We start from the raw sequence: 13,373 nt of genomic DNA, 5'->3' as shown, positions 1-13,373 counted from the left end.
TTGTTATCAGTTCAAACTATCATCTTGTGTCTATCTTTCTTATGCACAAGTTCCAAAGCATTTATATTCATGGTTTCTATTTTGCAATCTGGCTTTTGCCCTCAGCCCATTATTGAAATTGCCCTCTTGTAGCTCAGGAATGATTGCCGAATCAGTAAGTCTTCCTGAACCTTCATCTTTCTTGACATTTCTGTACATTTTTTGATTTTCTTTCCTTTTGGAAGCTCTCCTTGGTTTTGGAACACTGCTCTACCTGGTTTCTTCTCTTCTGCAGAATCCTCCTCCTTTCATTCCACTCATGGACTTTTCTCTCCAATGCTCCAAATGAAGATGCTCCCTCTGGCCCTGACCTCTTCTCTGCCAGTTTTCTGTTGCTATCGCTTAGTGTTTGAGTGTGGACTCTGAAGCCAGATTGCTAAGTTTGAATCTTGGCTCCTCCTCTTACTAGCTGTGTGACCATGCACAAGTTGCTTAACTTCTCTTCCTGTGCCTTAATTTCCTCATCTGTAGTATAGAAATAATAATCCTTACAGGGTTGTTGTGAAAATCAAACAGATGAAAAGTGCTGGACATAGAGTAAGCTCTATATAATGTATTTCACTGGACAAATATTTACTGATGCCTGCATTTAGATACCAAGAAATCTAAGGACTAGTGAATAATATACGTGAATAAAGTAAACAAAAACTCTGATGCTCATAGAGCTTACATTTTGTAATAAAAATAATTATTATTAACTGTCCATAGTTCTCTATTTCTGGAATGCCCTTCTTCCTGCATCATCTTTAAAACTGCACACTTCCTTTAAGGCCCACTAAAATGTCATCTTATCCCTTGAAATCTCACCTTGTAGAAGGTTATCATTTGAACTCTTCCAACTCTTTACATCTGAATTTTGTAATTTATTACATTCTACACACTGTACTATGAATTTTCAAGTATCAAACATATCAAATATTATGGTTACTTGCAAATGTTTTTATCATCTTCCTCGAATGAGTTTAATGTTAGCTACTGTCTCTATCCATCTTTGTAAACAGTAGCACGATATGCCTTGTACCCAAACGCATATTAGATGATCACTAAATATTTTTGGAATGAATGTGGGTAAAGCACTGTTCATGACCTTTCACTTGACCTCTGTTAACTAACCTTATCTTCTTTAATTGCAAATATAAAAAAACTTAAAATACAGAACATCTTATTTTTCAACTCTGGAAATATCAAGTATTAGTATCGAGCATTTGTTGTTTACAACTTGGCTTTATTCACCACCGTCACCTGGCGCCGTGTCACTAGGAGTCCGGTATCTGTCGCTCGCTTTACTTGGTGTGCCCTGCAGCAGAGTCAGTGCCCCCTGCCATCACCATTTGAAAAGCGCTCCTGAATTTTTATTAAGGAAGCCCTAGGGATGGAGTGTGTTTAATTGGTTGTGTTTTCTGTGATCAGCACAGAGTTCTCCCATTTCTCACTTCGTTTCTAACATGATCGAGAAATTTCTAGGTACTCATCTGAAATTTTCTGGTTCAGAGATGTTTGGAATTTGTTTTTATGACATCTAAAATAAGATTTTAGTTTCATCCTCCTAAATTATCAACTATCTTTCCTCTAAATTTGCTTGTGATTCCCCAGCTATGACTGGAAAGCGCAGACCAACTGCAGGTTCTCGACCGTTTTCTGATCTGTGTTGCCGCAGTTCTCCAGAGCACGATCCTGCAGTAGAATACAGTTCTACCACATTAGCGATCTCCTTCATACCACTTGACCTTGCTAAGTCATCTTAAATATGCCTTCTTTCCAGGCAGAACCTGGCCAGGATGCGTGACAATGTTCTCTTTTTTAATAACAAGGCCAACACCATGGATTTTTATATAATGATCAAGGATTTTTTTATTCATTAAGTTTCAGTATCATTACAGAAAATGTTATAGTACAGAGTTGTTTAACATTATTTTTTCTTTGCTCTTGATTTCCACATGAATGCTGGTAACACTAATATCTGTACAAGATCAGTCTTTGATTTTATTTTTTTGTTCTGTACAATTTTAAATGTATTGGTTAAAAAGGCTGTCAGCACTTAAGGAAGCATTTTTCCCCCAGTTTGTTTGTTCAAAGAAAAGGTATCCAGTTACTGCCCAAGAGGACTGTGCCATGAGGCTGCTGGGGCGAGAAACTTCCCCGGAAGCTCTGTGAGGGGTGGTGCTCCTGGAGGCAGGGCGGCCGCCCCCGTCACTCTTCTTTTGGCACTGTGCACATAAACACGAGATACATGATAAAGAACAAGCAAAAGCTCTCTGTAAAGCGGTTATGAAGCATACTAAGAAGGGAAATCCAAGTGTTGCCTACACTAGTATAAATAAGCAGACAGCCTTGATTTAAGAGCATAAGTAGTTGTTTAAAGATGAGAAAAACACAAGTTCTGCAGGCACCTACTGCTGTCTACTAAAAGCTATTGCTATCAGACCTAGCATTGAACACACAAAGCGATTGCGAGAAAGGAAAAATCTGCTTTGATATAATCAGAATAGAGTTGTCTGTTAAGATTTATTTTTAGGTGTTTTTTCTTTAAAAGGTATTTAAATTCTTTTGAAATATAGTTCAAGATGTTGACTATACAGATCAACTTTTATCCAAATCAGAAAAACTAGCTGTGCCGTTGCATATTACAGGGTACAGTCAATGATATGTGGGCATGCATCGAAGCTTCTCCTCGGCGGCCATCATAGCCGTCCGATGACCATGACGTCCACCACCTCGCCCTTGTGGAGCTCCACGTACTGCTCTGTCTTTGGAGGTAGCATCAACAGTCCATTGGCGCTGCGCATGCTCATCAGACGGCTGCTCATCTGATTACCTAGAAAGAAATACTCTCATTACAGCAGCCTCGGCATCACAGTGGATACATCCAGAGCCCTTGTCGTTCTTTCCAAAGTAAGAACCCATAAACAGAAACACAGGTCTTTGAGAGGAAGAGAGATGGTCAGACTTCCCAGTACTTTTTTTAGGTAGCCTTGCTGCTGTATCCTACAACCTCCCCACTAAACTATAAAAATAACAATAGAAATTACTGCTTATAAGAATAAAACCAGGATTTTGTAGCATTATGCAAATGCCACAGACTTTCTCTCTTCAGGCTGAAATGTTATGTGTGTCTGAAAACAGAAGCTTTTAAAAACCTATTAAAATAATAATGATGATAATAGCAGCAACTACCATTTCCTTCGTAGTATTTACTCAGTGGCAGACAAGGTGGTAGGCAAGTTACTTAACAATCTTATTTAATTCTTATTCTCACAAGACTCAAAAGAGTTGAAGTAACTTGCTTAGGGTCCTACTAACTACTTGGTGGTGAATTTGAGTTCAAGTCTCTGAGACGGCAAGGCCCATGCACTTAGTCAGGTGTTAGTTGATATCTGCACTTGAGAGGACGCTTGTTTAAGGGGCAATATGGTTTTACTAGAGTCACACAGAAGTTAGGTAAAATATGACTAGGGAAGCTGGGGATAAAAGTTTAAAGGTTAGAGGAGGTAACTATGGCACTCCAAATTATCAATACTGACTTCTCAGTCCTTAAATCTTACCAACATCTAGGGTACTAGTGGCTATAGAGAATCACATAATTAGGCTTTGATCTCCCATTTCAGGGTGGCTTAGCCACAATCCTTCATTTTCCTACAAAGTCGTACTCAGAACTTATTGGCTGAACAAACAGATAAAAATCTTTAGTAATTCTAGATTTGTATTTCAAATGCTTATCTAGAAAGCCTGGCTCCATGGAATAACAAAACCTTTATGATTATTATTACTTTTGTTGTCCTGTTATGCTATACTGTTTAGGAAAATTTCAGGCATCACATCTTTCCAAAAGGAAAATGTATAATAATTCCAAATTAGCTTTACCTAAGGGAGGAGGTTATATACAAGGTCTGTCTGGAAAAAGTCCAGCCATTGTTAATATAATGAGAATGGTTTGCATGACACCGATGTAACCTGGCAGCCAAGGAGAATGGACTGGAATGCACATGTGTGAACAATGACAACTTCACTGTACTACTCAGTGGGGGTGGTAGATGCTGTTGAGTGAGCATGTGTACTGTGTGGCTGTTGCATTCAAAATGCCTGAGCCAGTACAGCAATGAATCTGCATCAAATTATGTGTCAAGCTTAAACATTCCTCCATGGAAACTATTCAGATGATTCAGAAAGCCACAGCTATGGGCAACTGGTGACTGGCAGCTTCATTACGACAATGTGCCTGCTCATGCATCATGTGACATGCAGAGTTTTTTTTGGCAAAACATCAAATCTCTCAGGTGACTCAGCCTCTTTACAGCCCAGATTTGGTGCCCTATGACTTCTGTCTTTTCCCAAAATTAAAATCACCTTTGAAAGGGAAGAGATTTCAGAAAATTGATGAGATTCAGGAAAATATGAAAGGGCAGCTGATGGCAACTGGGAGAACTGTGTGAGGTCCCAAGGTGCCTACTTTCAATGGGACTGAGGCATCATTGTCCTATGCACAGTGTTTCTTATATCTTGTATCATCTTCAGTGAATATCTCTATTTTTCATATTACGTGGCTGGACACCTTCTGGACAGACCTCTTATATAAATGAGTGTTTCAGAGGGATTGGTGCACAGACATACCTGCAGTTGTGAATGACTAACCTGTACTCTGTGCCCAAGGCAGTGGTTCTTGGTGATGCCAAGTCAGTATACACCGATGGTATTCTGGGCGAGGATCCAGTTTTACGTCACATGATAACTACAGAATAAAAGGGAAGATAAAACAAATTTGATCACTTGACCATTTTTAAAACTACAGGGTAGTGGAGGCTGTGCAAAGAATACAGTGGGAATGGAAAACAGTGAATATCTGTCTCTACTGCTGCCACCCTATCTTCTTAACACAGAAGTCCAGAGTTGCTCTGATGAAAAGAGCCCAGAAGCTGGTTCTCACAGTGGTGGAAAAGGCAGACGAAAAAGATAAGGTCTATTTTTGACGTGTAATACTATGGGTTGTGAGGACAGGTACTTCTGACCTCTGAATCCAAAAATTTTAACAATTGAAAATAAAGGAAGCAGATCTAAACAAACAAAAAACCCAACCAAGATCTATATCCATTTATCTGTATGTCCATCTATCTGTCCACCCATCCATATATCCAGTAAGTATTTACTGAGGTGCTGTTCAGCTACCCATTCACACACCTATCCCTGACGTAAATGGGAGAGCTTCTTTCTTTTTCTCTTGAATACTTCCCTAATGTCCCAACACTGGTATATAAGCTCATTAAGGCAACTAAAAGTAGTCCCTACTAAAAGTTTTGGTTTAGCCACATCACTGGTAATGAAAGAATCCCTCTGAATGAGTCTTTGCTATGAAATTACATCTTTTGTATTCTCCTAATAAGGATAAAGTCCTTTCTATCATAGCAACTTCAGTTCACACACATGACATAGAATGGCCAATCAACCTTTAACCTGAAGCCATTGTCTTTTAAATCTGTTACTAAATTCACACTGAAATCTGACAAGTTAATGTGTTAATTTGTTAGTAGTAGGTGCCTAAAAGGTAATCTTTCAACAAGTTTATACAATATCTAATTATGGACACTTACTCTACCTTAAAATGATCTAGAAAGGTTTTATTCAACTAACACAGATATTGCTTAGATCAAATGATACAGTTAAAACTGGAACTTTTGATTCAAGTAAGTCTGTCTTCAATCCACTTTGTTTATTATGCTTTTAAGCATTCTAATCATTCACTCTGACAATTCATCCTTTTCCCCTGGAATCCAGAATAAAATTTAATTCTAGGGTGTTTTCTTTGATTAAATCACACTCTTCTCTTTCACTTAATCTTGCTTATGTTTATATTCTATTTCATATGTATTGGAGGTTAATTTTACATTATTCCTAAATTATTTTGTGCTTACCTGAGGGAAAAATCTCTTTCAATCTGTGTGTGTGTGTGTGTGTTCTCCAGTACTGGACTATAAGAGCTAGTCACATGGCTGTGTGACTTGCTAAGTGTGTAAGCAAGGTTTCCCCGAACAATGCGCTGATTGGCTGGTGGTAGTACAGTGGACCAAATGTTGGAATGAGATGATATCTGACACTGAGGTTCTGCTTCCAGGTTTACTGCTAACTGGTGGCTGTATTAGCTGGTTATTTAGTTTTCCTAGGCAGGTTTGTTTATCCACAAAAAGAGGTTGTTTGTTTCAAAGGAGATATTTAAATTAACTTAAGGAACAAGAATCACTTGCATCAAATTGACGTGAATTAGTTTTTTTCACAGCTTCACAAACAGCTGTTCCTTTTGCAGCAAAAGATAAACTGATTAGATTTTATGGTATTTCATTGAAATGCAGGATGCTTTATTAACCAATATGTTTAGTCATACTGACACTATTGTGCTGGTATATTACTTACACCACTTAAGCTTAAGAAAGCACCTATTCACTATGAGCTTCAATGCTTGCAAGAATGATGTTCCATGAATAAACACAACTTCTGGTGAAAAAGCATTGTGAGTGGTTGGTGTTTCACTTCTGATGACTTCTACTCATTTGAAATGGGCAGTGGGCTGTGGACGAGGACTGTTTCCTGTGTTACCTTGGCATATTTTCCTGACGCACAGTAGTCATTCAAGGCATGAAATTTATTACTTAGTGTAGTATTATATGATATGTTGTATGTATAAAGGTCTAAGGGAAACAATTGGGAAAAAAAGGTCAAAAGAATCAGAAGATAAGCCACAGACTGGGAAAAAATATTTGCAAAAGGCCTTTCTGATAAAGGCCTGTGATCTAAAATATACAAAGAATTCATAAAACTCAAGCAGAAGAGGAACAACACAATTAAAAAATGGGCAAAAGAACCTGAACAGATTCCTCACCAAAGAAGATATATACATAGGTAGATAAGCATATGAAAAGGTGTTCACCATCATACCTCATTAGGAAATTGCAAATTAAAACAACAATGAGATATCACTACACACCTACTAAAAAGACCAAAATCCAAAACACTGGCCACACCAAACCCTGTGAAGAATGTGGAGGGACAGGACCTCCGTCACAGCTGGTAGCAGTGCAAAACGGTACGGCCACTTTGGAGAACAGTTTGGCACTTTCTTATGACAAAAAACATACTTTTACCATACAATCCAGTAATTGTGCTCCTTGGTGTGTAGCCAATGAACCAAACATTTCTGTCTAAACGTATACACTAATATTTATAGCAGCTTTACTCATACCTGCCAAAAGTTGGAAGCAACCAAGATGTCCTTCAGTAAGTGAATGGATAAAGAAATGGTGATACATCTAGACGATGGCATATTATTTAGCATGAAAAGAAATGAGCTACCAAGCCATTCAAAGACATGAAGAATCTCAAATGTGTATCATCACTAAGTGAAAGAAGCCAATGTGAAAAGGCTACATACTGTATGATTCCAACTATATCACATTCTGGAAAAGGTAAAACTGGGGAGACAGAAGATCAAGGGTTAGTGGGGAGGGAGGGATGAATAGGCAAAACATAGAAGGTTTTTAGGACAGTGAGACTATGCCGTAGGATACTATAAAGACAGATACATGTAATTATACATTTATCAAGACCTATAGAATACAGGACACCAACATGAACTCTAAAGTAAACCATGGACTTGGGTGGGAAAACAAGGTTTATCTATTGTAATAAATGTACTGATTTGGTGCAGGACATCAAGAGCAGGGGAGGCTGCATGTGTGTGAGGACAGGAGGTCTATGGGAACCCTGTACTTTCTGTAATTTTGCTCTAAGCCTAAATGTGCTCTAAAAGCAGCATTTTAAATGAAAGAAGTAGATGTATTTTATCCTTCCTTTTCCTCCTGCCCATCTTATAGAGAAGTGACCTCAAAGAATTCTCAGAGTCAATAATTAATTGCAAATACAGTGTAATAGTGTTATCACAGAGCGATGTAAGTGGTATGAAAGGGCATGAAGAAGTAAGTGATCAGCCCTTCTTTGGGACACTGAGAAGGGCTTCCAGGCGACGCGGTGCCTGAGTCTTGTGACTAAGGAATTTCCTAAGCTGAGAAAGGAGATGGTGGTGGTGAGGGGAGAACCTTTGAGGAAGGAGAATAAACACCGGCACAGGCAGGGGCGCTCATGTCCACTGTGGAAGAAGCAGTAATTAGTTCTGTACGGTCACGGCGCAGAATGGGAAGCAGATGAAGCTGGAGAGGAAAACAGGCCTGAGGACGGAAGGCCTTCCACGCTCACTTGAGCAGTTTGAATTTAACCCTGTAGTCATGGGAAGCACTGAAGGTTATTAAGTGGTGATACTGCTAGGATTAAAGTTAGACAAAAAAGATTTAAGAGGAAGCAAGATTAGTAGAAGGGAAACAATGAAATATGCCAAGGGTTATAATCTAGTAAATGTTGGAGCCATCATTCAAATCAGGGCTTATGTGGCTACAAGACTCAGGGGATGTGGACGTGGAGGGGCTTTAGGAGGATGGTGAAGTGAGATAAGACCAGTAAGGAATGCAGCAGCTGATCTGTGGGATGCATAAGAATCACCAAAGAAAACTCTGGCCCCTGCTGAGATTTGTGAACAGAAAGTGTTAACTGCAACAGCTGTTTACTCTTCGTTAGCTGTGCTTAGTGGCCTGGAATAAAAACAGTGAAGGGCAAAGAAGTTTGTAGATTCTTAGAGTGGCTCCTAGTGCAGGGAAGAAGAGGCAAAAATAAGTTGAGGGTGTTGGACAAATGTTGAAGTGATACAACATAGGATTTAGATGGGATGAGGAAAGTGGTAAAGCCAGGAGGGGCTTATGGACTGAGGGAAAAGTGTGAGGGTTATAGGGTTGTTTATACTCTTTTATATCTACTGATTGGTAACTTGACATTGTTGTTAATTTGTACATTAGAGTTGGTGATTTTTTAAAAAGGTTTTACTTATTTATTTTTAGAGAGAGGGGCTAAGGGAGGGAGAAAGAGAGGGAGAGAAATATCAGTGTGTGGTTGCTTCTTGCACACCCTCTACTGGGGTCCTGGATGGCAACCCAGGCGTGTGCCCTGATTGGGAATCAAACCAGTTACCCTTTAGTTTGCAGGCCAACACTCAACCCACTGAGTCACACCAGCCAGGGGTCAGAGTTGGTGATTTCTGAAATGGAGCAGTTCTGGGTATTGAAAAGGATGTGTGTGTGAGTTACGAAGTGGAAATAAAGGTATTTAGAATTACAGAAATAAAGCAAGTGATGGTGAGAGATGGTAGCGAAGAGAAGATGATAATTAGACAATTGCCAAAGACCTGACTGTCTTTGGAGGGTTTGATGGCGGTAATGACAAGGTGAAAGCTCTAAAAGATTCAGGGGAACAGGTTGGGACTAAGAGGTGCAGAGGTTGGAGAAGAAAGTTTGTGAGGAAACAAATGACCAAAGGGGATTCCATTTGGGTGAAGGCCAAAGACGACATTCTCGAGGACCAGGGGGGCTGGGGGCTTGGCCTCTACTTGGCCAAAGCTTCCAAAGGGTGGTTAAAGAATTTTACATTACATTTTTTGATAAGTGCTACAGAAGTAATGAGGCACTAATTTCATTAGTCTATACTAGAGAGGACCTTGAGGTTTTCACGCTATAAATCATCTATCTAAAATTTATCATGTACCTTTAAAATCCTTGCACATGCAGGTGTGGATCAGTTTCAAATTCATTTTTGCCAAAATTTCTATAACCTAGGTATCTTTTTCATTTCCTAATAATAAACTAAAACGGATTTATATATTTCTTATAAATCATGGACAGTTCTATCATTTTCAATATCTGTTTTTGATCCATAGTCTACAATATACTCATATAACTGGCATTCAATAATATCTTTTGATGATCAATGACTGATTTTGTCACAATGAACAGGCAGATTTCTCTTGACAACTGCAAACACCTTAGCAATTTTCAAACAATATAAACATTTTGTTGAAATGTTTTGCATTTTATTGTTTATGACATTAGTCAGAAAGCATTAAGTTGTTATAGCAAGCTGGACACTAATGTTGAAGAGAAGAGGGAGGGTAGACAAGTTAGAACTGTCAAATGAGGTTCCAACAGACTTGTTCTCTCCTGGGACATGCTGACCTGGTCCCATGGGAGATGAAAGTATTTTCCCTTCTCCTTCTCTTAATCAATGCTTGTGGTGAGGTGAGCTGTTACAGTAATGCGAGTTACCTCAGGGATGTTCCTAGTGAAAAGAGTTGAGAACAAGGGACAGTGTTGGTGCTTTGATGGGATAATAAGGAAACACATGACAGGGTGTCCTTTTGTGGAAACATCAGGTCAATAATTCTATTGGACGAATTGCTAGGATTATGTTTCTGATTGCCTATTAAAATCAGAAGTATTTCAATCTCAACCATACCTGACCAAGGAAACAGGGAAAATGTTTATTCCAAACTGATGCTCTTCAGAATGTGTTGATATAAAAAGGTGACATTTTTTGTGCTGACCTTTTAATACAGTACAGCATTGCCCTACCCATAGGACAGCTACATCCCAGTCCAGCAGTGGGAGTTCCTGACACCAGCAGTTAATATCTACCCCACTGCCCCAAAGCAGCAGGAATTGGGAGAGGCCATGACTGTGGAAAACGTTTTGGAGAATAGTAATAAGAGGTGCGTGTAAGCTGCATCTCGGATGATCAGAAAGTAGAGACCACAAGCTTTAACTATGTTTCGAGTAAGTGAACAGGATTATGTTTTAAAGTGGCGGTTAAGTCAGTAAAGATGTGGGATGAATTGGGAAGTTAAAACAAAAGAGGCAAGCAGCTGAGTATACTGATGACTCATTCTGAGCCCCAGTGACGCTGCTCTGTGGGAGGAAGGGGTCTGTCTGATTCTTAGGCCGGTTCTTGATTGCATGGGCTGGCAGGAACGAGCGGCATCATGAACAATGAATGCACTAAGCTTCAGTTTGATTACAGGGCACTCTGTTGTCAGAACAAATCACCGCCACAATGTCAGTTTTAAAGAAGAGATGGTGGATGTCAAAAGTGAGAAATAAATAAGAAGATTCATAGTAGCTTTGCAAAGTTAAAGAGATGCCTTCCTTCTTTCTCTTATAACAGTATGGGTTTTCCTTATTCCTAAATTTAGCAAATATGAAAACAGTGGAAAAATTCAGAATTGCTGATTTAAATGATTAAATCTAAGTTTCATGGCTCTGACCTTTAGTTGGAATCACTAATGGCTTTTTATCTTCTTTTCCAGTTAATTTAAAATAAGACTACCACTGTGAAAAAACTAAAGAAAGTCTGATTCAGAAATGTCTAATTGAACTTCTACCAAAAATTTAAGGAGAATATCTCCTTTATATACTAGTCTACAAACCTCAATATTTAGGAGGTCAATACTAAAACATTTCAAGCTTAGATTTTCTTAATGTTTTTTATCCTATGTATTCTCAGAGTAATATTTTTTTAACATTTCCTTTTACTCTTTTATATTTTATATTCTTCCTGTGAACCAATCATAGCATTCTGTCATATCTGAATTTATTAAGAGCTCTTGAAAAGTAACGGTTTGAGTACTGGTAGAAGTATATATTAATACTTAAAAGAAAAAATTAAACTCTTATACAATGCACAAAAATCAACTCAAAATGGATTAAAGACTTCAATGTAAGACTTGAAACTATAAAACTCCCAAAAGGAAACAGGAGAAAATTTTCTTGACATTGGTCTTAGCACAGACTTCTTGGATTTGACACCAAAAGCACAGGCAACAAATCCTAAAGTCACCAAGTGCGACTACGTCAAATTTAACAACTTCTGCACAGCCAAGGAAACAACTGACAGAGTGACAAGGCAACCTATGAAATGGGGGAAAATATTTGCAAACCATCCATCTGAGAAGTGGTTAATATCCCAAATATATAAGAATCTCTTAAAACTCAATAGCAAAAACCAAATAATTTGATTAGAAATGGGCAAAGGACTTCAACCCTGGCTGGTGTAGCTCAGTGGACTGAGCATGTGACTGTGAACCAAAACATTGCTGATTCAATTCCCACTCAGGGCACATGCCTGGGTTGTAGGCCAGGTCCCCAGGAGGGGGGTGCACAAGAGGCAACCACACAGTGATGTTTCTCTCCCTCCCTTTTTCCTTCCCTTCCCGTCTCTATAAAAATAAATACATAAAATCTTTTTAAAAATGGGCAAAGGACTTCAGTAGATATTTCTCCAAAAAAGATATACAAATGGCCACCACATGTATGAAAGGTGCTCAATATCACCAATTGACAGAAAAATTCAGGTCAATACTACAATTAAATATTGCCTCAAACCTGTTAGGATAGCTATTATTAAAAAAACAAACCAAAGACAGTAAGTAACTACGAGGATGTGGAGAAACTGGAACCCCTACAAACAGTTTGTGAGAATGTAGAATGGTATAATCACTATGAAAAGCAGCATGAAGACTCCTCAAAAAATTAAAAGTAGAGCTACCATATGACCCAGCAATTCCATTTCTGGGTATATGTCCAAAAAAAAATTGAAATGAAAGGGATATCTGTATCCCCATGTTCATTGTAGCATTATTCATGATAACCAAGATATGGAAACAACCCAGATGTACTCAGCAGAGGAAAGGATAAAGAAGATGTGGTGTATACATACAATGAAACATTATTCAGCTTAAAAAAAAAGGAAGCCTACCATTTTTGGCAACATGCATAAACCTAGAGTACCTTATTCTATGTGAAATAGGTTAGTCACAAAAAGACAAGCGCTCTATGATTCTGCTTCTATGTGGTATCTAAAATAGTCAACCTCACAGAAGCAGAGGACAGAATGTTGGTTACCAGGGCCTAAGGGGAGAAGGAAATGGGAAATATTTGCTCAACGGATATAAAGTTTGTTATACAAGGTAAATGAGTTCTAGAGACTTGCTGTATAACATATAGTTAGTAATGTGATATTGTGTACTTTAAAATGTAGAGGACAGTTCTCATGTTAAATGTTCTTACCATGAAATAAACAAACAAACCAAACCAGTAATAACACAAGGAAGTTTTTGGAGGTGCTAGATATGTTCAGTACCTGATGGTAGTGATGATATCATGGGTGTACACACATGTCCAAACACATGAAAATGTGTATTAAATATGTGTAATTCTTGTATATAAATTATATCTCAATAAAGCTTAAAAAAAGTCATGGTTTGGTATTTTAGTTTATATTTCCAATGAAATTGTTCATTGTTTTACAGCGTGTGTTACATAATTAGTTGTATAGTAGTAAAATCAAATTGAAGTGAGTGGTGGTAGAGAAGGGGACTCTAGTTTCCAGGTAACTTTTACTGTACGTATAATTCCTCAGCC

The 13,373-nt window shown here is 38.3% G+C and overlaps 1 protein-coding gene across 4 annotated transcripts in view; it reads right to left on the bottom strand.

Annotated features, from left to right (window-relative positions):
• Positions 1-1,864: 1,864 nt before the first annotated feature.
• The window catches only part of GPHN (gephyrin), a 440,641-nt gene continuing 429,132 nt past the window's right edge, over positions 1,865-13,373 (bottom strand). For all 4 annotated transcript variants that reach the window (XM_045822936.1, XM_045822937.1, XM_045822938.1 and 1 more), the window contains 2 exons: positions 4,669-4,765; positions 1,865-2,854 (listed from right to left, as the gene is read on the bottom strand). In XM_045822936.1, coding sequence (XP_045678892.1) covers positions 2,721-2,854; positions 4,669-4,765 — 231 coding nt within the window. In that variant the 3' untranslated portion in view covers positions 1,865-2,720. The remainder of the gene's footprint in view (positions 2,855-4,668; positions 4,766-13,373) is intronic.

Source organism: Phyllostomus hastatus, unplaced genomic scaffold, assembly GCF_019186645.2.
Source record: "Phyllostomus hastatus isolate PE091 unplaced genomic scaffold, TTU_PhHast_1.1 phas_scaffold_501, whole genome shotgun sequence".
Classification (NCBI taxonomy): Eukaryota; Metazoa; Chordata; class Mammalia; order Chiroptera; family Phyllostomidae; genus Phyllostomus; species Phyllostomus hastatus.
The sequence above is the reverse complement of the archived record's forward strand: the minus strand, read 5'-3'. Positions and strand labels throughout refer to the sequence as shown.